The 26014-nt window shown below is 46.0% G+C and overlaps 1 protein-coding gene across 1 annotated transcript; it reads left to right on the plus strand.

Moving 5' to 3' along the window:
* On the plus strand, positions 1-25754 carry LOC131563951 (sodium/hydrogen exchanger 2-like). The gene is made up of 12 exons (XM_058814189.1): positions 1-226; positions 1612-2075; positions 2801-3051; positions 6270-6487; positions 10082-10278; positions 13508-13597; positions 15746-15816; positions 16877-17041; positions 17462-17576; positions 19520-19657; positions 24663-24735; positions 25612-25754. Exons 1-12 carry the CDS (start codon positions 1-3, stop codon positions 25752-25754), a joined length of 2151 nt encoding a protein of 716 aa, XP_058670172.1.
* The last annotated feature ends 260 nt before the right edge of the window (positions 25755-26014 follow it).

Below are 26014 nucleotides of genomic sequence, written 5' to 3' on the forward strand. Positions count from 1 at the left end.
ATGGAGAGCCAGGGGTGCAGAGCTGCAGCTGTCCTGGCTGGCTCCTGGCTCTCCTGCATGGTGGGAGCCCTGGAGGACGTGGGGCTGGAGAACATCAGCTGGGCTGCCGAGGACGCGCCGGGCAATGAATCCGCGGAGCACGCCTTCTTCTCTCTGGATTATCAGCACGTCCAGGTGCCCTTTGAAATCACCCTCTGGATCATGCTGGCCTCCCTGGCCAAAATAGGTGAGGCCTCCTGAGAGGATGAGGAGGGATGGGGAGTCTGTGGAGGTGGTGTGGCCTTTGCTCCATGTCTGCTCCGCTTTAGAATCTGAGGTAACGTCCCAAATCCTCGGAATTCACACGCTGCGTGCCAGAGACGCTGCACAGGTGGAAAACAAGTTGCATTTTAGGGAAATGTGGTTTTCCATCTGGAAAGGGTGATTTTCCATCTAGAAATTCACACCTGGGAGTGCTGTTGCTGTTAGGAGGAAAAATACCGGGTTTCCAGGAGGAGCAAGCAGCTTGATTTAACTGCAGGATGCACCACGGTGTGTGTTCACCTTGATTTCCTTGCCAGCCACGCTCTGTGCAGGTGGTCCACTGACATCTTCATCTTAAAATGAAGATTGCTTATTCTTCTAAAAGTGCCCTTTGTCTGGCCAGGGAATAATTGCATCCATGTCCAGGCTGCCCAAAATAAAATCTCTGTGCGTTGATTGTCTATGCAAGGTCATCTAAGATAGATTTATTTTCCTCTGAAAAACTGGGCACAGACAAGTGAAAATTATATAAAAATATTTTTTCTCCAGGAATTGTCTTAAATTCTGTTAAATTACTGCTATAAAAGTTATCTTAAGGCTTTTTTTTTTCCCCTTGTATTTCTTTTCCTCAGAATGGAGAAGTTTCTAAGATTGGGTTTGATTAGAATTTTTCAGATGGAAAGAGTCTTTTTGTCTGACTAATTTCATGCTTCATAATGAGGCCCTAATTCTAGTCACATGCATGAAGGCATAATAATGATCAGAGATTTAAAAAAATTGTTATTTTTGTTCTAATTAGGTTTGTTTCAATGACTTTTTCTTTTAATAACTCACCTTGTACTTGTGGTGGTTTTTCTAATGTTGGGCATTGCACAAGACAGGCTTGATTGGACATTTTTTAGCTTTAAATGCTAATGATTAAATGCTATTAAAAGTGGACCTCTTTATAATTAATGGGAAGGGATTTTGTGATTTTTTCTTTAATGTATAGAAACTGTATTGTGTTTAAAATTAGAAATTGCTATTTCTGTTAGCACTGAAGATGGGCTGCTGACTAGATTACATAATTAATAATTCCAAATACTTTTTTATTTAATGCAGATTATTACTTTTTGTTTATCACCTCAATAGATAATCTCTAACCTTATGCTATGATGAAATGAGGTCTGAACAGGCAGTAATTTGAGAAAGTTTGGTATTTTCAGTAACTTTCAGATTTTCTAACCCATTTCTGAGCAACTTCACCCTCACTGTGTGAATTTATTTGTGCAACTCCGAGGTGTAACCTGCTGACAGTGGGAGTGTGGGGACCTTGGGAGGGTTTGGGCTGGTGAGGTAACACCACTTTTATCCTTCCCTGCCCTGTAGGTTTCCACCTCTACAACAAGCTGCCCTCCGTCGTTCCCGAGAGCTGTTTGTTGATCTTTGTGGGGCTCATCATGGGGGGAATCATCTATGGGTTAAACGATAGATCCCCACCAGTGATGGACAGCGACATCTTTTTCCTCTACCTCCTGCCCCCCATCGTGCTGGACGCCGGCTACTTCATGCCCAGCCGCCCCTTTTTCGAGAACATCGGCACCATCCTGCTCTACGCCGTGGTGGGCACCATCTGGAACGTGTTTGGGATCGGCTTTTCCCTGTATGGGATCTGCCAGGTGAAATCCTTCCGGCTGCAGGACGTGTCCCTGCTGCACAACCTCCTGTTCGGCAGCCTCATCGCTGCCGTGGACCCTGTGGCCGTGCTGGCTGTCTTTGAGGAGATCCATGTCAACGAGAAGCTGCACATCCTGGTTTTTGGGGAATCCCTCCTCAATGATGCCGTGACCGTGGTAAGGACCAGCCTGAGCTGGGGTGTTTAACCTGCAAAGTTAAACTGAGTGAGGGGATGGAAGAGCTGCAGAAAAGGAGGCTCGGGGAAGACTTTATTTCTCTCTACAGCTCCTTGAGATGAGGTCGTAGCCAAGTGGGGGTTGATCTTTTCTCCCAGGGAGCAAATGGCAGGATGAGATGAAACGGTCTCAGGTGTCACCAGGAGAGGCTTAGATTGGCCATTGGGAAAAATTTCTTCATGGAAAAGGCAGTCAAGCATTGGCACAGGCTGCCCAGGGAAGTGGTGGAGTCACCACACCTGAAAGTGTTTAAAAACCGTGTGGATGTGGCACCTGGGGACATGGTTTAGTGGTGAACATGGCAGTGCTGGGTTATTGGTTGGACTGGATGATTTTGGAGGGTTTTTTCAACCTCAATGATTCTGTGATTTGTTGAGCGAAAAGTCATCAACAACTCTTTCTTGCAGAGGATCCTGGTCCAATTCTCTGGCAATGAGGTCCTGGGCAGCATTCAGGTGAATTTAGGAGTTTTCAGGTTCCTCTTTGACTCTGTGTCTGGGGACAGAAGTCTGTGAGGGCCACAGCAGTCCCCTGGTGGGAGCCAGAGCTCCTGGGCAGGAGGTGACACTGCACTGGCAGGATTCCCAGTATTTGTATTTGGTGTCATGACCATGTCTGGTGAACATCCAGTGAACAGCTGTTTCCCTTTTTCCTTCCCCTCCAAGGTGCTCTACAAACTCTTTCGCTCTTTCTGTGAGATGCCGACCATCAAAAGCGTGGATGTTTTTGCTGGAATTGGAAAATTCTTCGTGGTTGGGCTGGGAGGAGTTTTAGTGGGGCTGAGTTTTGGGTTCACTGCTGCCTTCACCACTCGTTTCACCAAGGACATCCGTGTCATCGAGCCCCTGTTTGTGTTCCTGTACAGCTACCTGTCCTACCTCACTGCAGAGATGTTCCACCTCTCCGGCATCGTGGCGTAAGTCAGGCCCTGCAGCTCCTCTCTCCAGGGAAACTCCCTGCCTATATTCACTGAAAAACACCCCAAAACACTTTAAAATTTGGAAATCTGTGTATAACGAAGAGCAGGCCCCTCTCCAAGTGTCATTCTGTTTCCCAAATTGCACAATGATGGCTGATGGGGGATTTATGTAGGTTATTGAGGAATGTTTGTTTGAGCTCCATGGTTTTTGTTTGGAAAGGCTGGATGTTCCAACAGTGAGAGGTCTGGCAGGTTTGGCAGAGCCAGAAGAAGTTTCTTAGTTTATTTTGTTATTTTCCACATGGCCCAGTCAAAACCAACATGGGAAGAGTTACAAGGAGAATTTAGTCAGCTCCTTGGAAAGGTTTGATCTTGGTTTGCAGCACTTCTGTTCTCACATCCCCTTCCCCATCTGCATGTCCTGCCTGGCAGCCCTTGGTGTGACAGCAGTGAGTGATGGGACAGGAACTGAAGCCTGAAATATTCCTGTTTTTTTTTGGGAGCAGAGGATTCTAATGGAAACCTCTGCTTTGGAGATTCTGACTTGGCTCCAGAAGCTCAGACACAGCTCATGTCTGGCCTCAGGTGTCAACCAACACCTCTGTCTCCAGCAATATTGGGAATCTGCTGGCCAATTTCAGCCAAAGCTGTCAGAAATTCATGCAGCTCATTTAATTTTCTTTTACCTGGGTAGATCTTTTAATAAAATGAATAATTTTGAGCCAGATCATTCCGATTTAAGGGACTAATTAAGCTTTGTGCTTACCTCGTTGGACATCTCACTGTCAGAGCAGATGCTGAGACAAAAATAGCCAGAAAGACCCCAATGTTCACCAAAATCTCACCTTGGAAAGCAGAGAGAGAGGAAAACCAGAGGACACAGGAATACAGGATCCAGCCCTGTATTGTATTGAGTGTGGTTCTCCTGCCCAAACTGAATCAGCTGGTGCTGAGGATCACAACCATTTAATATTCCCCCAAAGACACCAAAATGCACCTACCCTGCATCAGTGGCTGCAGTGTAAACAACTGTGCAGCTGATGAGAAAGAAGATAAAAAGAAAATAAAAAATGAAGTGGGCTCCCAGCTCAGCACAGAAGTATCTGGGAGATCTATTTTCTATTTTAAAACTAATGATGTTGCTTTGGATATAAACCATCCCTGTGTCTTGCCGATTTTGTTTCCTCGGCTGGTTAATAGGAGCAATATTTGAGTGTTACTGAAAACAATTCCAGCTCTGGGAATAGGTAGGAAAAGCCTATTTATAGGAGTGCAAGACAGAACAGTGAAATAAATATGCTGCATAATCATCATGGAGCAGAAAACATTCAATCCTAATGGTGTCTCCTTCTATCAATCACAATCTGCTGTACCCATTATGGAACCCATTTGCTGTTCTTTTGAATAATGCATTTTTTTCTAAAGCAAAACAATGGCAAAGGCAGCTGATTCCTGCACTGTGCCCTTCTAATTGCCAAATTATAAATGCCTGTCTTATAGATCTGGAGTTCAAACAATTCATTCTGTTGTGGCCAGGGAATACTGTATTATAAAAAGCAGCTTTTGGCAGTTTGTGTCTTTGAAAAATAATTTGATTGCCAAAAAAATCAATTCTACATACTCCAGAAAAATATAAAAAAAATCTGAATACAGCTCAGTCTGTGAAACTGTTCTGCAAATAGGTTTTAGTTGGATTTTTTCCTTTCTTATTCTCTTTTTCCCTGCCCCTTGCTTTGGTGGCAGTGTTCATCTTTAGACAAGTTTATTCTCTTTCTGTGACTGTGCTGTGATCCCCTGTCCGTTCTCCAATAAGCATTCCCCAAAACCACAGCTCTGGAAATCACTTGCCCATAAGTACTTGGATTTCTTAGTTTTTAACTGGAACTACATTCCCCACTATTTATTGAGGCAGACACAGTAACAGAAGAATTTATTTTTTTTCCAGTCTGTGGTTCAGTCCCTGTTGCTCTTTCTGGCAAAGCAGGCCAGACCTAAAAAGGATAAATCAAACCAGACCTGTATTAGAATATTTTTATGTACTGGTACATTTTCTTAGGAGAGGAAAGATGTGAACTCAAACATTTGGTGAAAAAGGGAACTGAATCTTTGTCTCCTAGTGCTGGAAAACACAGGATCCCATTCCTCAGCAAAAGTGTTGTGACTTTCCTAATTCTGACCTTTCCTATCCTCTGCTTTTGCCACAAATCCTCTCCCTAAAGCCCAGTTTTAAATTCAAAGAGACCCAAATGTTTATGTCTTCAAAATAATGCAAAATGTTAGTGAAATTCTGGGGTTAAACAGGGCATTTTCAGTGCAAAGCAGTAATTGCCTGGCAGCTCTCTGAGCATCTCTTAGTTGATAGTTCTGGGTGAGCCACAACCTCTCTCAACACCTTTGTTTGGGTCACTTACCTGTCCTGGTCACACCCAGAGCCAGGGACAAGCCAAAGATCTGCTTCTCTGTTGGCTTTTCTGTGATCCAACATTGTGATGTTCCCTGTGGAATCAGTTTTCAGTGCAATAAAAATATGGATGGCTTTATCAAATGGCACTACAAGTCAGATCTTGGAAATTTAAAGCCCTTTTTCTATTCATGTTGCAATATTTAGAACAAAAATGTTTTGGTCCAGATTAAAATATAAAAAAAAGAGTTTCAGCACTTTGAGCGCTCAATTGTTTTGACCTCCTAGGATTGCTGGCCTGCAAATGTATTGATTTTTGACCTCCTAGGATTGCTGGCCTGAAAATACATTGATTTGAAAAGCTGATGAATTAGGCTAATGCCATGTTCCCTGGAACTTGAAGAAACAATTATCCATGAAAAATTGCCAGGCAATTGCAAGGTCAGAGTTTGGCAAAGTTAAAGAACTGGAAACTGCGTGTGGGGATGGGAAGAGTTGGGTGTTAGTTGGAGGTGTTGCTTTGTGCTCTGATAAAATGCAACAGGTGATGAATTGTTCACCTGCTAAAATCCAGATTTGGACAGTTTGGGCAACCTATGAAGTATTTTATTGTCCTAGTAGTCCCGATTCTCTTGGCCTGATGCAGGAAGTGACTCAGCCCTCAGTGAAATGTCTGCAAATGTCCAAGACTTGATGAAACCCCATTTTTTTATAATTGATATGTTGATTTTCTGTGTTAAAGTAGAAAAACATATTTTTCATTTCATATTTCAAACATATTTATTTTCTTGTTGTTTATTTTTCACTTCCTCAGCATCATTTCCTGTGCCATGGGCATGAAGCGTTACGTGGAGGCCAACATCTCCCTCAAGTCCCACACCACTGTCAAGTACTTCATGAAGATGTGGAGCAGCGTGAGCGACACCCTCATCTTCATCTTCCTCGGAGTTTCCACCATCGGAGAAAACCACGAGTGGAACTGGCCCTACATTTGCTTCACAGTTATTTTCTGCCTCGTTTGGAGGGCACTTGGTAGGGGAAATTGTAGATCTTGGTTTTTCATGTCTGTTATTGTTTATGGGAGTGAGGAGTGAGATTCCATTGGATGAGAGGGTGCTCTGCCCCTCCATCCTCCTTTCCTGTTCACTCTGCAGTGTGATTATTCCAGATGGGAATGCTCAGACTGGACTGGGACATCCCAGCCAATGCTTCCTGCTCCTCCATCTCACTCAATTCCAAATCTTGGCTTTGGCTGCAGTTCCCTGCTCTTGCACTCATTGGTGCTGGATAGAAGCTTTCATGAGATCTGTTTTATCAATGTCCCTTTTTTGCCATGATCTTTCTTTACCCTCCTTCATTGCCACGATCTCCTTTTCCATTTCAGTGTTTTTTAGTTCCTTGGTATTCTCCCCAGCAGGAGGGAACTTGTAGATACATACCTTGGGGTGAAAGATCCATGAAAATCCTCTGAATTTAAGGGATTTAATTCATAACAAGCTGATGTACAGCAGCATCCTTCACTGGGAAGCTGGAGGAACATTGCAGTAGCTCTCATTCCAGATGAGATTTGGGACCTAAACTGTGAGGATGCTCCTTCTCCTACTCAAGAATTTCAGGTTAGGGTTGAGAGTGGCAGAATTGGGGAATTGCTGAGGTTTCCAGGGGCCTGTGGAGATCATCTGCTCCAACCCCTGCCCTAGCAGGGTCAGACAGGCAAGAATGTTCCAGGTGGCTTTTGGTTATCTCCATGGATGAAGAGTCTACAGCATCCCTGGAGAACTCATCAGGGTGTGTGACCAACCTCACAGCGATAAAGAGATCAAGGCTTGGTGATAATGAGGGGCAAAGCAGGAAAATACTCTCCTGATAACTCATCTCTGCAGTTTCTTTGGCCACAATTCCAATGCAAACCCAACTTCTGGTTCCAGGATTCCCTGGGATCCCATTTTCATGCATTGAAAATGACCAAAAAAAAAATAGATGTGCTTTGTTTCCATTCTCCACAGTTGCATCTTGTGCTGGTTCCATGCTGGGAGAGGCTAGACCTCCATTCTTATGGTGCTTGGCACCTAATGAGTGCTTCAGTTATGGGTATTTTTATATCTTAACAATATTTGTGAAAATAACAGCACACATTTTTGGCAAAGAATTCGAGCGCTTAAAAACGTTTGACAGGATTTATGTTTACAAACCAGTAAGTCAAGCAGTGAACTCGAATTTGACAGACACTCCAAGAAATTGTTTAAATAGGTTAGGCCATGATTAGCAAGGCAGAGCAGAATGGGGTTTATTAGCTGCTAGGACATGCCAAAGTTTGTTTTAATAACTGTGCACCATACTTGGAAATGTGCTCATTAGTCAGTTTTTTATACATTCATGTGTTTTAGTCAGTTTTTTATACATTCATGTGTTTTATTTCCATTAAGTGATTTCTCTTAAATTATTTGCTCAGATAAAAGAAGCTCTCAGTAAATTTGAATTTTTGTTTGGTTTTTTTTTTTTTTTTTTTTTTTTAGTTCAAAAATTCTTCATTGCAAGCTATAAGAACATAGCAATGCTACAAAAGTACCCCAAAAATCCTCCCTAAGCACAGCTCTTCTGAGAGCAGCTTCAATTATGCAGCACATTATTAGGGAAGGGCTCAGGCTGCAGCCACCCTTTTCCAGTGAAAATCTCCCTGGAATTAAATAAGAACACACAAACAAGGGCTGGAGATTGTCTGGGTGGTCCTGAGCAGGGTGTTCTGTCCTGCAGCACCTTCCTGGCAAGCTGGGAGGGTGAGAACTGGGAAGGGGCTGCACCGAGCCAGACTGGGAAACTCCTCCTTGGAGTGGTTGAGATGAAACCTTGGCCTGCTCTGAGCCATCCAGCAGCTCTGGATTAATTAATTAATATTATTAATTAATAATTGGATAGTTGGGAAGATTTCTTTGTGGAAAGGGGTGCCAAACATTGGAATGGGCTGCCCAAGGCAGTGGTGGAGACAACAGCCCTGGAAGTGTTCAAAAAATGTGTGGTTGTGACACTTGGGGACATGGATTAGTGGTGGCCTTGGCAGTGCTGGAGGAATGGTTGGACCTGATGATCTTGGAGGACTTATCCAGTCTTAATTCCAGGATTTTGGAGGTGCTTGAGGCACTGATCCAGAAAAAGGAGGTGCCCCCACATTTCCCTGCAGGAATTGGGGATTTTTGGGTGGGCAATGCTGGGATTGGTGTGTACCCCAGTCCCTCACAGAACACTCTCAGTGCATTAAATGTTTGAGAAATTATTCTGCTGAAACCTGGGGAATTCCTTTGGTATGAGGAAGATCATCTAAAAAGGAAAGTAGAGCCCTTGCATGGCAGCACTGGGGCTCTGCTGATATCCAAGCCCTGGGGAGATTTCCTCCTGCTCTTTCCCAAGGTATCTGCAGGAGAAAATACATTCTGCTCAGAATGATTAATTGTATGTCATCTCTTGGAGCAAACTGGCCTTGAATTAGTTTAGGGAATGCTAATAATAATTTATGAGGAAGGATTAAATTAAGACAAAGGCCAGGATATCAGCTCAAGTAAATTTTGTTCCTTTAAATCATTGGCGCTGCCTGAGCTGTAGAGTAGGGGTGGATGTGATCTGAGGGAGGCTTTGTTGTTTTATTTATTTTTTAAGTTGCAAAGAACCTTGAGACCCAAGTGCTTCCTGTCTGCTGGTCTGGGCACCAGTTCTGCAGAGCTCCAGAGATGGGGAAGGTGCCACAGGGTTCAGTTGACTGAGTTCCCTATTCCCAAACATGCCCAGCTTTTTGTTTTCCTCACACTCCTCCAATATACAGTAAAAGTTCAGCTATTTTTAGCTGGAGGTGTGTGGGAAGATGTTTGATATGTACACAACAAATGCGCTGTTTTTATTTCTTTTGGAAACACCCTCTAGAAAAGCAACAGTGCTGTGGCTCCAGCTAATTCCTAACAAAAGTCAGTGACAGGAGGTGCCATCAGTTCTCAGAATGGCTGTTAATCTTTGGGAAATGGGATGTTTATCACATCCATTGGGATTAAAATCACGGCCTACTGATTTAAGGCCTGACTTTTTGTACCTTTCTGCATCTGTTTGTGCATTTGCAAATGGCTGTAAATCACAGCAATTGTTGTGTAACCTCACCTGGCCTTCAATTTGTGTAGGATAAATCTGAGGGAAAGAAATAACATTAACACAAGTGGAATATAGCTACTTATCCAAGCTACTGCTTGGAAACTTTGGCAAATAGGAGGGCAATTTGTGGTTAAGTTGTTGCTGTTGATTTGCCTCAAAAGCATTTGTAACCTCAGCAATTCAGTCATTTGTTATCACCAATTAGAATAAATCAATTAATATTTCAGGACTGTAGCCAGTCAATATTTGTAATCCCTCAAATTAGAAATATGTTGGGGATTAATTTTCATCTGCACAAAGTTCAGCCTGTTGGATCAGACTGGGAGAAAAGTTCTCCAGTGGTGTATTGGGAATATACCCCCTTGTGCCGTGGCTTGTTCCTTGTAGTTGGTGTTTCCCAATTCTGTGATGTTTTACTGGAAGATGTAAGATCATGAGTTTTCTCTAATTGTTCCATTTAACTGATGTACCTCAATCTACCTTCCTGCTTTCCAGGGGTTCTTGTGCTGACTTTCTTTGTGAACAGATTTCACGTGAACACCATCACCAGTAAGGACCAGTTCATCATTGCCTATGGGGGGCTCCGAGGGGCCATTTGCTTCTCGTTGGTTTTCCTGCTGCCCGACTTCCACAGGAAAAAGCTCTTCATTGCAGCAACAACTGTTGTCATCCTCTTCACTGTGTTCGTGCAGGTAAAACCAGTGTTGGGCTCAGATTCGGGATTGGGTCCCCTCCAGGGCCTGGTGGAGGAGGTTCCTCTCCCTCTCGCTGGGGCTGTAAATTCTGGTGCTCCAACACTGAGTTTTAAGGAATTGTGGTGCTCCAGGGCTCGGAGGAGCAGCAGCTCTCAGCATTGCTGTGACATCTAGTGGTAAAACCTTTCCTGCAGCTTTCTGTGGGATCTCGGATGTGTCCCTGCTCTTCTGTGACCAGCAGCAGGTCTCTAAGGGCTTCTCTAAAGTACAGCTCTTGGTTCCTCTGGCAAACACAGCCACATCTGAAGGAGGCTTTGGTGGAAAAGTTGGGGTTGTCAGGTGCTGGAGTGAGCTAGGCCGATGTCCACCTCTGTTTATCCTAAAAAGTAAAGAGTGGTTCTCCACAGGACTGAAGTGAGTGGGATGTGGATGTTTGGGAAAGATCTCATGTAAAAGAGCTCCCTGTGAGCTCCTGGTCAGGGAGGTGAGGTCCATGAGGAGCTGTTGCCCAGGAGCAGAGGAGTTTCTGGGCCTTTGGGAGATGGTGGCAGCTGCAGAGTGGCCCCATGGCTGAGCATCACCCTCAGAGCAAACTCCTTCTGCTTTTCCTGACTGAGCCCCTCTGGTGGGTGTCAAGCACTGGGACAATGTGGAGTGTTGGAGTTGGTTTTGCTTCCCCACATCCACCCAAATCCTCATCCTGAGCTGGAGGATGGATCAGAGCGTGTTGTGCCAATGGGATCAGAGCTGGGCGCTGCAGGGCAGTGGGACTGGGCACAGCCTCAGCCTGAAAGGAGAGAGCAGGGGCCAGGCCAGCATGGGGGATGTGCTTAGGTGGAGCTTGACAAGTTTTAAGATGCAAATGTGGGTGCAACATTGAAAAGTCCCGGTCCCCAGGCATGCCCGCTCGTGCAGGCCGCTCCCGTTCCCGAGCCTCACAGAAAGGTTGTTCCAAGGCAGCAGCTCCAGGCTTTGGGAAATCCAAGGGCTTTTGTGTAACCTCAAAGCTCAGCTGGTGATGTCAGCCCCGTGCAAAAGGGTGAGAGTTAAACAGGGTCCCTGTGTCGCTGGGGAGCCCCCTGACCCTCAGCCTTTCAGGAGCTCTGTGTCTGCAGAGGGCTGAGCTGGGCTCCAGGGGCCTGCAGTGCCAGGGCACCACCACAACAGGGCAGGGAAAAACAGGAAAATTACTTAAAATCTGAGGCAGAATGATATTGCTGGAGTCAGCACAGAAAAAGGTGGGTAAATGTAACAGACGCTTCAAAAACCTGGGTTTGCAAATCAACTTTGTGATGCTGCTGCCAGACACATCGATGGATGCATTGTTGGGGAGGAAATAATTTTACCGTCCCAGAGTCTTTTGTGGTCGCTCTGTGTGGAAAGGGCAAGAGAAATATTGGCTGTGAAACAACTTCAGTGCATAGTGGACATTTCTCTTCTTGTTTTATGCAAATGTTTTCTCTGTATTCACAACGATCTCAATATAGACTTGTTCGGGAGTGTCTGGGACAGATAATAATAATAGGACAGAAACCAAGGCAGAGGTGATTTGAGCCCTTCTAGGCTGGTTTGGGCCATCTTGTCAGTGCTCAAACCCTCCACATCTATGATTCCCTTGGAAATCCTGGCTCTGCTGGCTGGAAACCCTCCTGCCACAGAGGAATGACCACCCCATGAGCAGCTGGGCTTGGCCACCCGTGGCTCTATCAGAGCATTCCACAAGCCAGGAACCTCCTCTCTTTTGGCCTTCCTAACCCAGTTGCATAAGGCTCTTCCCACAACAAGCCTGGTTAATCATTTTGAGGAGGTTGCCTGAGCCACTGTCAGCCCCTCAGTGCTTCCAAGCAGGCTGGCTGTGTGCCACGCAGACCAGGAACTTCTCCAGGGAGCTCTCTGGGCTTGTCTGGAATGTCACAAACCTCCCCTCATTGTTCTGCCTCTTGGTGTGGTTTTAAAATCAAATACTGCTGTAAGTTCACTCCCTCAACTTACTGGCCCCTGACCTCTGCCATGAAATTCTGAGCAAATGTAATAATTGAGAAAGGGGCAGGTTGTTTGATGCCTGCACTGTCCCACTGGATTTCTGGAGGTGGAAAACGTTGTGTGAGCTGTGATGGAGCTGTCAGACACTCCCTGGGATGAGTTTTCCCTGGTGGATGGAGGAGCAGCACAGGGGACCTGCAGGTGTGCTGGGAAATGATGTGTGGCTGGAATGACAGGTGGGATTCCCATAACATTCCCAAATACTGCTTTAAAATGGAAACAACTGCAGCTGATTATCCAGGAAGGCAAGAGGCCAAATTGCAGAGTCTCTGCTTAATTTTTGTAATATCTGTTATTCTGGAATTTGTGAGTTCTGTGTTATTGACTCAATAGAGACACATTTTTTATTGCTATTAGCTATTAAAATGACACATTAATTGTTTCTGCAATTAAAAATGTGTTCAACTCTTCTCCGTGCCAGCATTTGTGACATTCAGAAGTCATAAACATCAACTACTCCATCATTTTTGCTGTAAACATGTCCTAGAAAAGTCATTTCATGCGGAAGCCGGACTAAGAAACACACCACAGCAGCATTTTAGTTCTCTCATGAGGCTTAAAGGATATTAAAACTTTTCCTTGACCCTTCCCACCAGGTGGATGCTTTGATGAGGAAGCTCAGCCACTGTCTGGCCATCAGAGATCTCTGGACTGATGGTGTGTGACACACAGGGCTGAAGGAGTGAGCAGACAATTGCTGGCGGAGGCTCCGTGCTGAGAAATCTCAGGGATTATCCCCATTTCAGGCATTTGAACTTGGGTTGTTTCGAGCCCCTTTCCATCTGGGAGGCCACGAGCAGCAGCAAACCACAAACACAGCAACAGCAAACCACAGGCTTGACCTTGGAATTCTTGGTTGGCTTTTTGTGGTCTCAGAGAGGCTGGATGAGGCGAGTGGAAGTTTCTTCCCTCCATCCTGAAGCCTCCCTGTGAGTTCCTCTCCATTGACAGGTTCCTACCAGGAGCAAACAAAGTGTTTGGGGTACACCTGGGGGAACAGTTTCTAGTCCTGTTGAAGCTTGGCAGGTTTTATCCTGCTAGGAAAGCAGGGCAGGTCAGGGAGGCTGCTCAGACACAAGAACAGGGTCACTGTGGCTCAGCCCCACACTGCTGGCTTTTGTTCCAATGCAGGAAAATTGGGCGTGAGGAAAGGCTGATTTCTGTGTCTGTGGTTACTCTGCAGGGAATGACCATCCGTCCCCTCGTTGACCTGTTGGCTGTCAAGAGGAAAAGGGAGAGTGCTCCCACTGTGGGGGAGCAGATCCACATCAGGGTAAGTGGAGCATCCATCAGCACGTGGTCAGAGCTTTCTGATATTTCCTGCAATGTATGTGTCTCCAGGGATGCTGCAGATCTGCAGTTTTACCCAAATTTGCAAAATCTGCAGTTTTACCAGCCCCTTTGCATGTTAGAAGTCCTGTTCAGCTCCCTAACCATGGGGGTTTTTTTTGCATTATAAGAGCAGCACCAGTCAGGCTGATGTAACATCAGGTAGTGCACAAACATAAGAGAAAAAGATGATTTCTCGCCCAAAACTTTAAGCTCTGACCTAACTCAAATTTCTCTGGTCTCTGGAACAAGAGAAAGAAAATGAGGCTTGGTTGCTTTCAGGATTAGAAACTTTCATGTGTTCTCCAGTCCCATCACCACCATTGGTTCAGAAAAATGAGGAAAGGGAAGATAAGTTTGGTGCTATATTGGAGGGAACCTCTGAAGTGCACCATCCCTGGAATTATTCAAGGCCAGGTTGGGTGGAGATTGGAGCTATCTGGCATAGTGGGAGGTGTTCCTGCCCATGGCAGGGACTGGAATGAGATGAGATGTAAGGTCCCATCCAACCTGTGATTCTACATCCATAACTCAAAGGTGGGTTTTCATTCCCCTTGTTCTCACCACCCCAGTGTTGGTATTTGTAGTCATAGAGGACTTCAGGGAGAGGCTCAGCTCCATGAGGTCAGCTGCTCTCCCACTCACCTGAGCATTTCCATTTTCATCTGCATTCAATGGAAAATTAATATATTTCTGAATCTACCTGTTCAATCCCAGCCACGTTTCTGTGGAGATGGCTCCTCCAGGAATATTATTGTCATTGTTTCTTTAGCAATAAAGCCATTGGGGCTGAGGACATTTGTAAAACCTGTTTGGCATCCTCACAATGGGGTTGGACTGCAGGGCTTTGTCTGAGGTTAACACACACTTTTCCAGTCATGAGCAGAGAAGATTTTGTTCTTTTGTTAGGATGTGAGCGGTAAATCATCTCAGAAATGTGTTTATTAGGAGCTGTGAGCTGAAAATGGCCATGCACCAATTAAGTTGAGAAGGTAAAAATGCAGATAGTTGGAAATCAGGGATGCAGAAGCCAGAAGCAGTTTTCTTACTCAAATTTATTTTGCCATCTGGATAGTTGGGATATTCTTGCTCGTAGGAGTGATGATCAGAGTGTGTGAGTGTAATTCCAAAGAATCAGAATAGTTTGGATTGGACCTTAAAACTCATCTCATTCCACCCCTTGCCATGGGCAGGGACACTTTCCCTTATCCCAGGTTGCTCCAGGCCCTGTCCAGCCTGGCCTGGGACATTCCCAGGGATGGGACATTCCCAGGGATGGGACACTTCAGTGCTTCCCTCCAGTGCTGTGTTCGTGGAGCTCACAGCTGCCAGCAGCCATGTGAGGGCACTAAATCCACACCAGGCTGCAGGGCTGAGCCAGCTGCTCAGAAACTTTTCTGTCTCTGACTCCCCAGAAAGATAGTTTTAAAAAATTTAGAGCTGTAGAAAGTTCCAGGATCATCAGTACCTGAGTGTGGAGGGTAGCAGAGCAGAGCCCTCTCCCACTTTAGAGATGCCATTAGGAGGGAAAGCAGTTTGGGAAATTACAGGGATTTAACTTTGAGGGGGAAAACCCAACCAGGCTGGGATTTTTTACATAATTTTAAACAATAATAATGTATTCATATAAAGTATGATATGATTATTTTATTTAGTGGGAAGTGTCTGGGGGAAGGCAGTATTTATTATTCAAGATTAACATTTATGGGTTACTTACACTTATATCCTGAAGATACTGATTCCCTGAGACAAATTGTTCTCAAAACCCCAAAAATGAGCCTTTCCTGCTGGACAAGGCCCAGAAGATGGAAGCCACCAGCCCTCCTGTCCCCATCACAGAGAGCAGATTCATGGCCCTCTGCATTTATCCTCTGCTTGCCCACGCCTGAAAGCAAACCAGTCATACTCCAGCACCAATGGATGAGGGCATGGAGAGTTATCCCAGTGCCTTCTCTCCTTGTTTCCCAGCTCCATATCCCGAGCTGGAAGCAGCCCATGCCCTGTTGTGTGTGTGTGGCTTTTGCTGTTTGCTGGCCGCGTTCATCGCGTATGCAGCCGGCATAGAGTGAAATCCTCTCTCTCTCCTCTTTAGTTCCTGGATCATTTGCTGGCTGGCATTGAAGATATATCTGGACACTGGGGACAGTATTACTGGAAAGACAAGTAAGGATTTGCCAAAATACAACTGTGTACACGTGTAGGAAAAAATAGGAGGTTGGTTTCTATTCCCGAAGTTTCCGCTGTGGGCAGCTGGGCCTTGTTCATCCATGAGGGAGGGGACAGAGGGGCAGCTTTTCCTTGTCCAAGAGGACACCAGGTTTTCAGGCACTTCCCTGCTTGCAGACACCTCTTTTGCATCACCCTAAAAAGATTCTTTCTCCTCTCTTGTTGTGTTTGTCCCTTCTTGCCCAAAGAAATCTGCTGGAAGCCCATGGCCATGACATGCAGCCTGTGCCCAGTTAACATTAAAGAGCTGAGTTTGCAGCACTGCTTGTTGTGGACTGAAATTACAGAAGATCTCTACAGATTTCTGTAGCAAAGTGTTCAATTTTCATTAAATTCTGGGAATCTGTACATTTTAAAATTTTTTTAAAAGGCATCAGAATTTATTAAATTTATTAATTTATTATTAGAATTTATTAAAAATCACAAATACCATAAAATATACAAAAAAGACTATCTACCAGGTTTAACTCCTTGGTGGTCCAGACACAGATGCAGCTGGTAGAGATTTTTTAGGAATGCCCATGCTTGGAAGTGCCACTAGAGGGTATGGGAGACACTGCTGCTGAGGAACATCCTAACTCCTTGTGAGCAGATCTTAGAGAGATTGATGATATCAGAGGTCTTTCCCAACCTAAATTATTCAACAATTTGTGCAGAAAAGAAGAGGAGATGGCTCAAGAAGGAATCTGGAAGTGTTGACTTCTGTGGCTACTGCAGATATAGCACTTCTAGAAGAGTTCATGATATATCTGGTACTTTTGGGGAGTTTTCATTTTAATTAGTGAAGTTTTAATATTTTGACTCATGTACTGTAATGCAGAAATAATTAGGGACTGACCTCTTGGACCATCGATTTCTGAGGAGTTGTTAATGGGATATAATGGAATTTAATGGAATATGGGTCACTCGTGGGCTGTGACCCTGTGCCTTGCTCAGGTCTGTTGGTGCTGGGGAGTCAGGGGAGAGGCCAAACCCATCTCATTTTGTTCTCCAACAGGCTGGAGTATTTCAACAGCAAATACCTGCAGAAGATCCTGCTCAGGGAGTATGACCAGCCCAAGTCCAGCATCGTGCTGCTCTACGAGAAGCTGGAGCGCAAGCACGCCATGGAGCTGGCCCAGGCTGGGCAGCTGGGCCACGGCCTGGCCCACCCCTCCTTCCTGTGAGCAAACACCACCTCAAACCCAGCAGCTGGGGCTAGAAATGATGGGGTGGGTGAGCATCACCCAGCACTGATGGTGGCACATGGAGGGCCACCTGTAGCCCCACGAGTTACAGGGAAATGGTGCTCTGAGGGAGAGGCTCCTGCCCAATTTTGGATGGGTTTGCACTGTTAAATGTTCTGAATGGCCACTTCAGACCTCACAGATGGTTCTGCTCTGCCACAGCTCCCCGTGGCTCTTTTATCCACCAGGGAGCATATGGACAGCCCAGCTCTGATGCAAGTGCCAAATTCCTGCTTTGCCACGAGCTCCATCTGCAGAGATGAGCTGCTGGCCACGTTGGCTGTGGTGGGATCCCAAAGGGGCACTGAGATTTGGGGATACACTTCCAAAATAAGATCTTCTGCTTTCCTTTGCAGCAGCAGTGACAGGACTGTCATAACAGACCAAAAACTGGAGGACACTCCAAATCCTGATGTCCTGGACAACATGCAGGAAATATTGGCCAGGAACCTGTACCGGATCAGGAGGACGGTACAACTTCTCCCTCCATCCATATTTTAAGTGTCCAATGACACAAATTTCCTCAGTTATCCGAACAGCCTGAGCAGATGTTATGAATATTTCCATAATTACCCAGGATGTCTCTTTGTGAGGAGAGAATAGTTGGCTGTGTGGAGCCAGATCCAGTTTCCAAGTCAGTGGCACATTTCTGTTTGCTGCCTGACAGCTTTTGAAAGGTTCACCCAGTCAGCCTATAATTTCATGGAATATTTTCGGCATCGGTACCCGGCAGGGAAAAGGAGAAAGGAGGAGCACGTGGAACTCCAGGCACTGGGTTAGCACATCCAGCAGCAGCTCTAGGGCAGAGCAGGGATGGGGTGATCATCATGGTACATTTTTCCCCATGGAAGAGAGCTGTGAGTGGCAATTGATCTGTAGAGCTTTTAAATCCACTCAAGAGTTCTGCCATGGAACTGGTAGCAGTGGTTAAAGGACATAAACCCCACTTGCTGTTTACAGAGTCATGGATCATGTCTGGGGTTTCACACAGCACCTGGAATTGCTGTTCCTAGGGAGACTTAGCCTTAAAGTCCACCTAAGCCTTTGTTTTATGCATTGCACACAAAATACAGAGTCCTCAGGGGTGGGGCTGGTGTGGGCAGCTCAGCACAGAGGGATCAGCCTTCCCCTCCTGTCCCTTTGCTGAGCTGAGGGAAACAGTGGGATAAGGCTGGGAAGAACCTATGGACATGGTGGAGGGATGAAGGCACAGGTCCAGTTTGAGCTTAGTCCTGCATTAATCCAGCCTAACCCCTTGTAGAGACAGCATTATCCCAGCTCCCACTGGTGCTAGTGGGATATTTCAAGCTGGGTGGTGGGTTTTGAAGGAGGATTTATGATTCCCAATGATTTATATGGAAGGTGGTGTTAATACAAAACATTGGGGGCTGAAGCTGTGAAGGCACCTCGGGCTGAGTCACTGTGGACACCTGGATGCCACCTCAGTCTTGTCATTCAGGGATTTCTTGGGTGATTTCAACTAAAAAAAAAAGAAGTTTGGAGTCCTGTTGGAGAAGATGAAACAGGAAAGCCTTATAAATATGATTGTCTGGCAAAAGATTTTGAGAATATAGAAACTATAAGCGAGATTGAAATGAAAGCAAGCTTTGAGATACCTCAGTTACTAAACAACTAGAAAACAATGGTGTGGCTGGCTGAAGGTAATCCCCTTTTGATGGAACAACACCCTCTGCTTGCAGACAGCTCCAAGGGTTAGTTAGAGCAGACCCTACAGCTTGGCAGAAGGGGCCCAAAGAGGAGTTTTTAGGGTTTAAAATGTAACACAGTATGGTAATGTAATGATCTTATAGGCTGTATGTAAATGCTATAGGATTTGTAGCTTGTACTAGATTGGTTAGTGAGAATCAGAATATTCAACACAGAAGAAGATTTATTGTATTGTAATGGGAACCTCACTCTCTTACCCCGTTTTACTCTCTTGCCCTTTGACTCTCTCACCCTCTCATCCTCTCTGCCCCTCTCTTCTCTCAGGCCTGCTCTGAGCTGTGTCTGGCAGCTCCCAGCAGGGCCCTGCACCCAGGCCCTTTGCAATAAACCCCAAATCCCAGCAGGGCCCTGCACCCAGGCCCTTTGCAATAAACCCCAAATCCCAGCAGGGCCCTGCACCCAGGCCCTTTGCAATAAACCCCAAATCCCAGCAGGGCCCTGCACCCAGGCCCTTTGCAATCAACCCAAGTTCCACGACCTGGCTCCAGAGATCTCTCGTCTCTGTCTGTCCCCACCATCCTACCCCCGACGCTCCTACAGAGTCCCATCTCCCTTCCGTGTCTCTTCCCATCCCCACGTCTCCCACACCACTGCATGCACAGCTGGGTGGGATGGCTGCAGGGCAGGAGTCTCCTGCAGGATGGCAGCGATGTCCCGTGTCCAGCAGCTCCGTGTGTCCCCTGCAGGGCCCGGCGTACAACAGGCACACCCTGCCCGGGGACAGCGAGCCCGCGGAGCGCGCCAAGGAGCTCCTGATCCTGCGGCACAAGAGCCTGCTGGTGGAGCTGGGCGGGAGCGACACCTGCAGCAGCTCCAGGAAGGAGGTGAGAGCGAGCACTGTGTTGCAGAATGAGCCATTTGTCGGGTGCAGGGAAAACCTGAGATGCTCAATATGAGATCAGCAAGCTTCTTTTATTGAAGAGAGCATCAGAGACTTATACAGCAAGTAATAAGCTCATGAATATTGTGTAATTTACACCGTCTATTGGCCACACCACAACATCAGCTCTTCTCTATTCTTTAGGGGTTACATCTCTCTTTTCTCATGTCTCTTTCACTATTTGTTATCATACTACAGCTAGGCCCAAGGACACACTATCTTGCAGGTGCAGGACTTGGAATTAGCCACAGCCTTGTACTTTTCCAATTCTTAGCTACACTCTCAACAGCACAGGCTGCTTTCCCCACAGCCTGCTCACTGCTGAGGCTGTTTCCTTTGAAACACAACTATTGTTATTTTAACTAAAAAAAGGCTCTCAATCCCAAATCGCATTCCAGTGAATAGGAAAAATAGAAAGGGAAGAACTGCCCCCAACCCAGCTTCTGGCAAAGCAAGGAGCCATCCCAAGCACGGCCCTGTTCAGTGCTTTGTGACTTCCACCCATGCTAGGAAAGTTCTTTACTTTTACTATTTACAAATGTCACTGACTGGGCTTCACTCTGCGATGCTGAGGTCTGGTTTTCCCGTGTTTTCTTTTCTGGGAGATTTCATCGAACACAGGAATTTGTCTCCCCCATTGTCAGTGGTCCAGAGTGTAAATATTTGAAACTGCTCAATGTTTCCCCCCCTCCCAGCTCAACTCTTTTGAAAGGACAGAAGAAGCATTTTTGTGATCTTTCTTGTGCATTCTGGGGGTGAATTCTTTGTTTTTAAACACATCTACAGTTCTGAGCAGGCTTGAAAGAAGTAAAATAGAAGGAAGTTTTGCTTACCAGATTCCTGTGAGAAATGAAAATTTTTCCAATTTACTGCTTGCATAGCTCTGTGTTGGTTTATGTTCTGAATCAGAGGAGAAACAGGATTAATACAACGTCTGTGCCTGGTGAAGACTTTTGCTCTTTGGAGATTGGTGAGAGAAGCTGGGCCGGCATTTAGCTATGGAAAAGAAAGGTTTGCAGAAATGATGCATGAGGAGCAGGCTTGGTTTTTTTCAGTTCCTCCCATCCTCTGTAACTCTTTAGAGGAAAAGCATTTAACCCTTGTCATATTTTGCTCCCAAATGCCCAGGTCAGCAGCAGTGCAGAACCACAGAACATCCAGAATTGGAAGGGATCCATGAAGATCACTGAGCCAGTTCCTGGCCCTGCACAGACAGCCCCAAGAAATCCTACCCTGTGCCTGAAAGTGTTGTCCAAACACTCTATGAGCTCTGGCAGGGCTGGTGCTTGCAGTAATTGCTGAGCCATTCCTGAATTTCACTCACTTCTCCGAATTTTAGGTTTTGATGGCTTGAGCTGGAGCACTGTCCAAGTGTGAGTTGTGATCTCTAATCTGAGCAGCCAAGCTCCATCACTGATGAGAACAAAATGACCTTTTAGAAAGAAACAAACCACCCTTCCCTATTTAGATAGTAATTTTCCATGACAGCACAATAACTCAGGAATGCTGTGGACTTTTTTCCACTCCACTTTCCTTGTGGAAATGCCAATCATGGAGGAGCCCACCGGGAGCGGCAGCACCGCACCAAACACTGCTGGTGCTCAGCCCTTCCTCCCCAGAAAGGTGTTCTGGCTCTTGCAAACAACTTAAAAGATTTAATTTGATCATTTACATGCTGATTGGTACTTACAATTCAGAATAGATAGGCAAGAACATGGCATGTTCCTGTAGAACATTTGGTATAATTAAACTTCAAAAGAGCAACATCAAACTCTGGCTGATTTTGAGCACGACGTTCCCTCCTTTAAGGATATTTGATTGTTAACCCTTGTGCTCCTGCTTTCCCCTTCTCTGCTGCATTTGGTGGGAAATCCAGGAGCTTTGGGAAAGCTGTTCCTCCTGTTCCTTTGAGTGCTTGCAGCTGGGCTTTGGGGGAACAGAATGGTTTTTGGGGAATTGCAAAAGCAGTAGGATTCACTCTGTGTCTGTGCTGACTTGTGGATGATGGAAAAATGCCCTCTGAGGGTGGGAAATGCCCTGTGGATTATGGAAAATGCCAATTTGATGCTGAATACTGTTGTGTCACTGGAGCCACTTGTTGGTGCTGCTCACAGCCCTTCACTGCAGCCACCTTGGCGTTGTGCCTGGCCAAGGGAAGCAGATGTAAATCCCAGAATGGTTTGGGTTGGGAAAAACCTTAAAGATCATCCAGTTCCAACCCCCTGCCATGGGCAGAGACACCTTCCACTAGATGAGGATGTCCTGTCCAGCCTGGAGATGGTAGCAAATACCAGGAGCTGATCCCAGTGACACCTGTAAGGGTGATTCTAACCCAAGAACCATCCCTCAGTGCCCAAAAGGACAAGCCAGGCCTGTTTTGTGTCACCAGCAGCTTTCCAGCTAATTTTTAAGAATAGCTGCCTCATTTACTGTGAAAAGAAATAAAATGATGCCCAAAAGTGATGGGATAGTGCTCTAATAGAGCCCTGAAATATTAACACCATATTAATTTTATATATATAATATTATATAATATTAAGGAGGGTGGGTGAATGCTGTTACTTTGTTCTGTAGGAGGACAGATTGCAGAATTTGTCAGTAGAAAGAAGGAACAGTGTGCTAAAAAGTAGATTTTAGCCTATTATAAGCAGCTCAATACTTACCAGGTTTTGGGGAAAAAGCAGCTACTCGTGTTTCTTCCATGCCAAATTGAAAAGAAAATTGTATTTTCCTGATTTAAAAAAGCTATTCATGAAAACTGTCGATAGTGTTAGAGATTTTTCTGATTGTCAGATATTCCATCTTTTGTAGTCCCACAGGGAAGGGTTTGGCTTTCCAGGTTTTGAGTCAGCAAGAAAAACTTGGATGCTGCTGCTCCCCAGGTTTTTCTGTTCTACATCTCACCACGAGATGGAAGCATTACAACTGTGTTTGCAGGCCCAGCTGGAAATCCAGGGATGGGGAATAAACTTCCAGCAAAGGGCCACTGGAACCCCTGTGGTGCTGGTGAAACTCCTGCAATTCCACTGCCAGTCCTGGAGAAAAGCTGTGGTGGTACCTTGAGCGTTAGGAGCTGAGGGAATTATTTTAAAAATTTGCTTCAGTAGAAACCCTGTTTTTTTCTGTTTGGTTTTTTCTGTTTGGTTTTTTCTGTTGGGTGTTTGAAAACCCTGTTTTTCTTGTTTAGTGAAGGTGCTGAGAGCTTTGCTGTTAAATATGAAGCTCTTGTAGCTCAGTTAAATATTTTATTTATCATATTTTATTAGGGGCTGGTTGGTTTTTTTCTCCCCAAACAAAATCAGGGGTGTGTGGGAGAACATCCCTGTTTGGGTTGGTGGCTTCACTTCAGGGGCTTTTACAGCATGGAGAGGGGGCTCTTGGAGCCTCCTCCAAGGAGAGTTTGGAGAACAAAACAGGGAGAAAGAGCAAGAAAAGAACAATCTTCCTTCCTCCAGAGCAGGTTAAATGATTTACACCAGGCAGAAGGACCTTGGCAGGAGAATGAGGTGACTTCAGCTCTGAACCACAGCCCAGAGGATTAACTCCAAGACTATCTATTTCCAGCAGAAAGTTCTCCTTCCTCTGCCTAAGGACAAAATTCCTGCCGAAGGCTGCTGCTTCCTGGAGCCGTGCATCATTGCTGGCTTCCAGCACCGGCTGCTTTCGGGGCTGGCCTTATTTTAGGCAGGGATCCAGCCCAGCCTGAGCTGGCAGGGCAGATTCTGAGACCCAGGACAGCTTTTATTTACCACGGAGCACCCAGAAAATCCTTGCACCTGTAGCCAGGCAACTTGGTCCTCTTTTCTGCTGCCAAAACAGGAGTGCACTCCCCCAGAAGGAGCTTATTTGGAGCTGCCTGCGAGCCATGTGCGTAAATGACAGAGTGCCTTTGGTAATTATGTCAGAGCCCTTTCATGGAGCGTGCTCTGAGAACCGCTCAATGCCCCTGGGAATGGCTTTCCAGGGAGCTGCCGGAGCCGGGAAGGCATTGTTATTAAAATGGTCAATAAAAGGGAGAACAAGGGATGCAGGGCAGCGGTCCTCGTTAGGGGAGGGAGGAGAAGGAACCGAAACAAAACAGAAAACCAGGCTGGGATGTGTCCAGAGTTATTTTGGCAGTCTGGGTTTCAGGACCGAGGTGCCAAATCGCAGCTGTGTGAGAGACTTATTCCCAGTTTGCAGAGGCGCCGAACAATCCAGGCGGCATTGTGCTACCTGATTTCTATTTTTTTTTCATTCCGATTTTTTTGTCCTGGAGGGTGGAGATTAGCACTGGAATGAAAGGACAGGGAGCTCGTTAGTGCCAGCTCGTTACCTGCCTCCTTGGCCTGCAGCCAGCGTGGGGAACAGCCAAGGTGAGAAACATCCATATCCTGGGGACAGCTTTGCCTTCTGCACTCCCTGCCCCATTCTCTCAGCTCCAGGGCTTCCCATCCTCAGCTGAACCATTCCTGGGGAGCTCAGACCTCTTCCAGAACTCAAAACATAATTGCTGTATTGTGCCATTTTCATTCTTTAAGCCTCTGGCACTGGCTCGGTTTTATTTCTAAATTCTTGATGCTCCATAAAGAGCTTGTAATGTTGTTCAGAGGAGCTGTGAATGCGCCATCCCTGGAAGGGTTTTAGGCCTTTAGTTTTGATGGAGCAACTTGGTCCTGTGAGAGGTGTTCCCACCCACAGCAGAGGGAATGGGATGATCTTTAAAGCCCTTCCAATCCAGGCCATTCCATGATTCTATGTTGTACCAAATCACCATCTGCAAATACTTCCTGCCATCTCTTCAGCCTATTTTTAGCAATCCTTATTTTTTTCGTTGTTGTTATTGTTTATTTTTACATGACAAAAGTGAACCGAAAGGGAGTGGAATCCTTAGGGATTGCAGGTTTATGAGGCAGGAGTGTTGTGGGCAGGTTTCACAGGGCACTGAAGTCCTTCTCTCCCTCCCTCAGTCGCAGAAGGAGGACTCGTGCTCGGCGCAGGGCGAGCCCAGCCCGCAGCCCAAGCTCTGCCGCTCCCTCACCGGTAAGTTGGGGAGCTGAGGCTCATTCCCTGCCCTCCCTCATCCCCGTGGAATGGCCCAGCAGGTGACAGGGAGGTTGTGGGACAAATTTGGGCTCCTGAAATGAGCCTCTTGGGTGAGCAAGAAGAGCTGAAAGAGCCCTGGTGCCCCCTCTCAGCCCACCTGAGGTTGGTGTGAATGGTTTGGGCTCTTTTAAAGCCATCTAATCCAACCCCTCTGCCACAAACAGGGACATCTCCGACCAGGTCAGGTTGCCTCATCCAACCTGGGATGTAGCTGTTTTAATCCACAGTTTACCAGGAATACTTCAGTAATGTTCTTTCTGAAGAAAACCATGACTGTAAGCAGAGAAAAGTGATAAAACCCATTATTTCTGGGTAAATTTTTTTTCCACCCACAGAAAACACGAGCACCATGGCCTCTGACATACAGTGGTGTCAGAACAGAAGGAGATTGTAACCCTTCTGTCATGGTTGCATGTTCATCCCTGTCAAACAGTCCCATAATATGACAAGAGGACATTCCAGGTGCTCCAGCAGGACACCTGCGTTGTCCAGAGCTGCTTTAAGGAAGTCACCAATGTGAATTTTTGCTCTGCAAAGCTGCAGATGTGGACTGACGAAAGAATGATGATACTGATCCAAATACTTTATGTATTTTGAAGTGTAAACCTGGATTGAAATCACCTTTTTTTGGCTTTTCCTTCCATGGAAACACTGTTCTTTTCTCCTGTTTTATAACTGGGAAGTGGAGTGGAACAGCTCATCCCCAAAGAGCACATGGCCAGCTTGGTGTCCTTCATTCCTGCTGAACCACAAAGAAGGGTGTTTCTTGGGGTGTTTCTCGTGGTGTTTCTTGTGCTGTTTCTCTTCCCACAGTGGGGAACACGGAGAAGGTCCGAGAGGGGAAGGAGAGCCGGTCCAAGTCCGTGTGTGCCATCCCACCGCGCCAGCCTGGCACGGGGCTGAAGGAGCTGACTCTGGACATGTACAAACACAAGGGATGCTCTAGCTCCCCATGAGGGCTCTGACTCCTTCAGTGGGGGATGCTGGATGTGTAGATAATGTAAATAAGATGCACGTTGGAAAGGACAGCGTGGACAGGGTGGAATATCCAGAGTGGTTTGCATGGAAAGTCACTCTTACTGCCCAGTGTTGGGTTTTCTGTGGGAACTGAGGAAAAAGATGCCCAGCAATGCCAGGGGACATTTCTAAGGAATTTCTAGGAAAAATTAGCCTGTTCAGTCTGGGAAAATTTCTGAAACTGCCTACAACTGCAAGG

The sequence above is a fragment of the Ammospiza caudacuta genome, chromosome 14 (assembly GCF_027887145.1).
Source record: "Ammospiza caudacuta isolate bAmmCau1 chromosome 14, bAmmCau1.pri, whole genome shotgun sequence".
Taxonomy (NCBI): domain Eukaryota; kingdom Metazoa; phylum Chordata; class Aves; order Passeriformes; family Passerellidae; genus Ammospiza; species Ammospiza caudacuta.

Coding starts and splice junctions, on each gene's coding strand:
- LOC131563951 (XM_058814189.1), top strand. CDS start 1: ATGGAGAGCCAGGGGTGCAGAGCTGCAGCTGTCCTGGCTGGCTCCTGG. Junction 227..1,611: donor GGCCTCCCTGGCCAAAATAG/GTGAGGCCTCCT, acceptor CCTGCCCTGTAG/GTTTCCACCTCTACAACAAG. Junction 19,658..24,662: donor GCAGCAGCTCCAGGAAGGAG/GTGAGAGCGAGC, acceptor TCCCTCCCTCAG/TCGCAGAAGGAGGACTCGTG.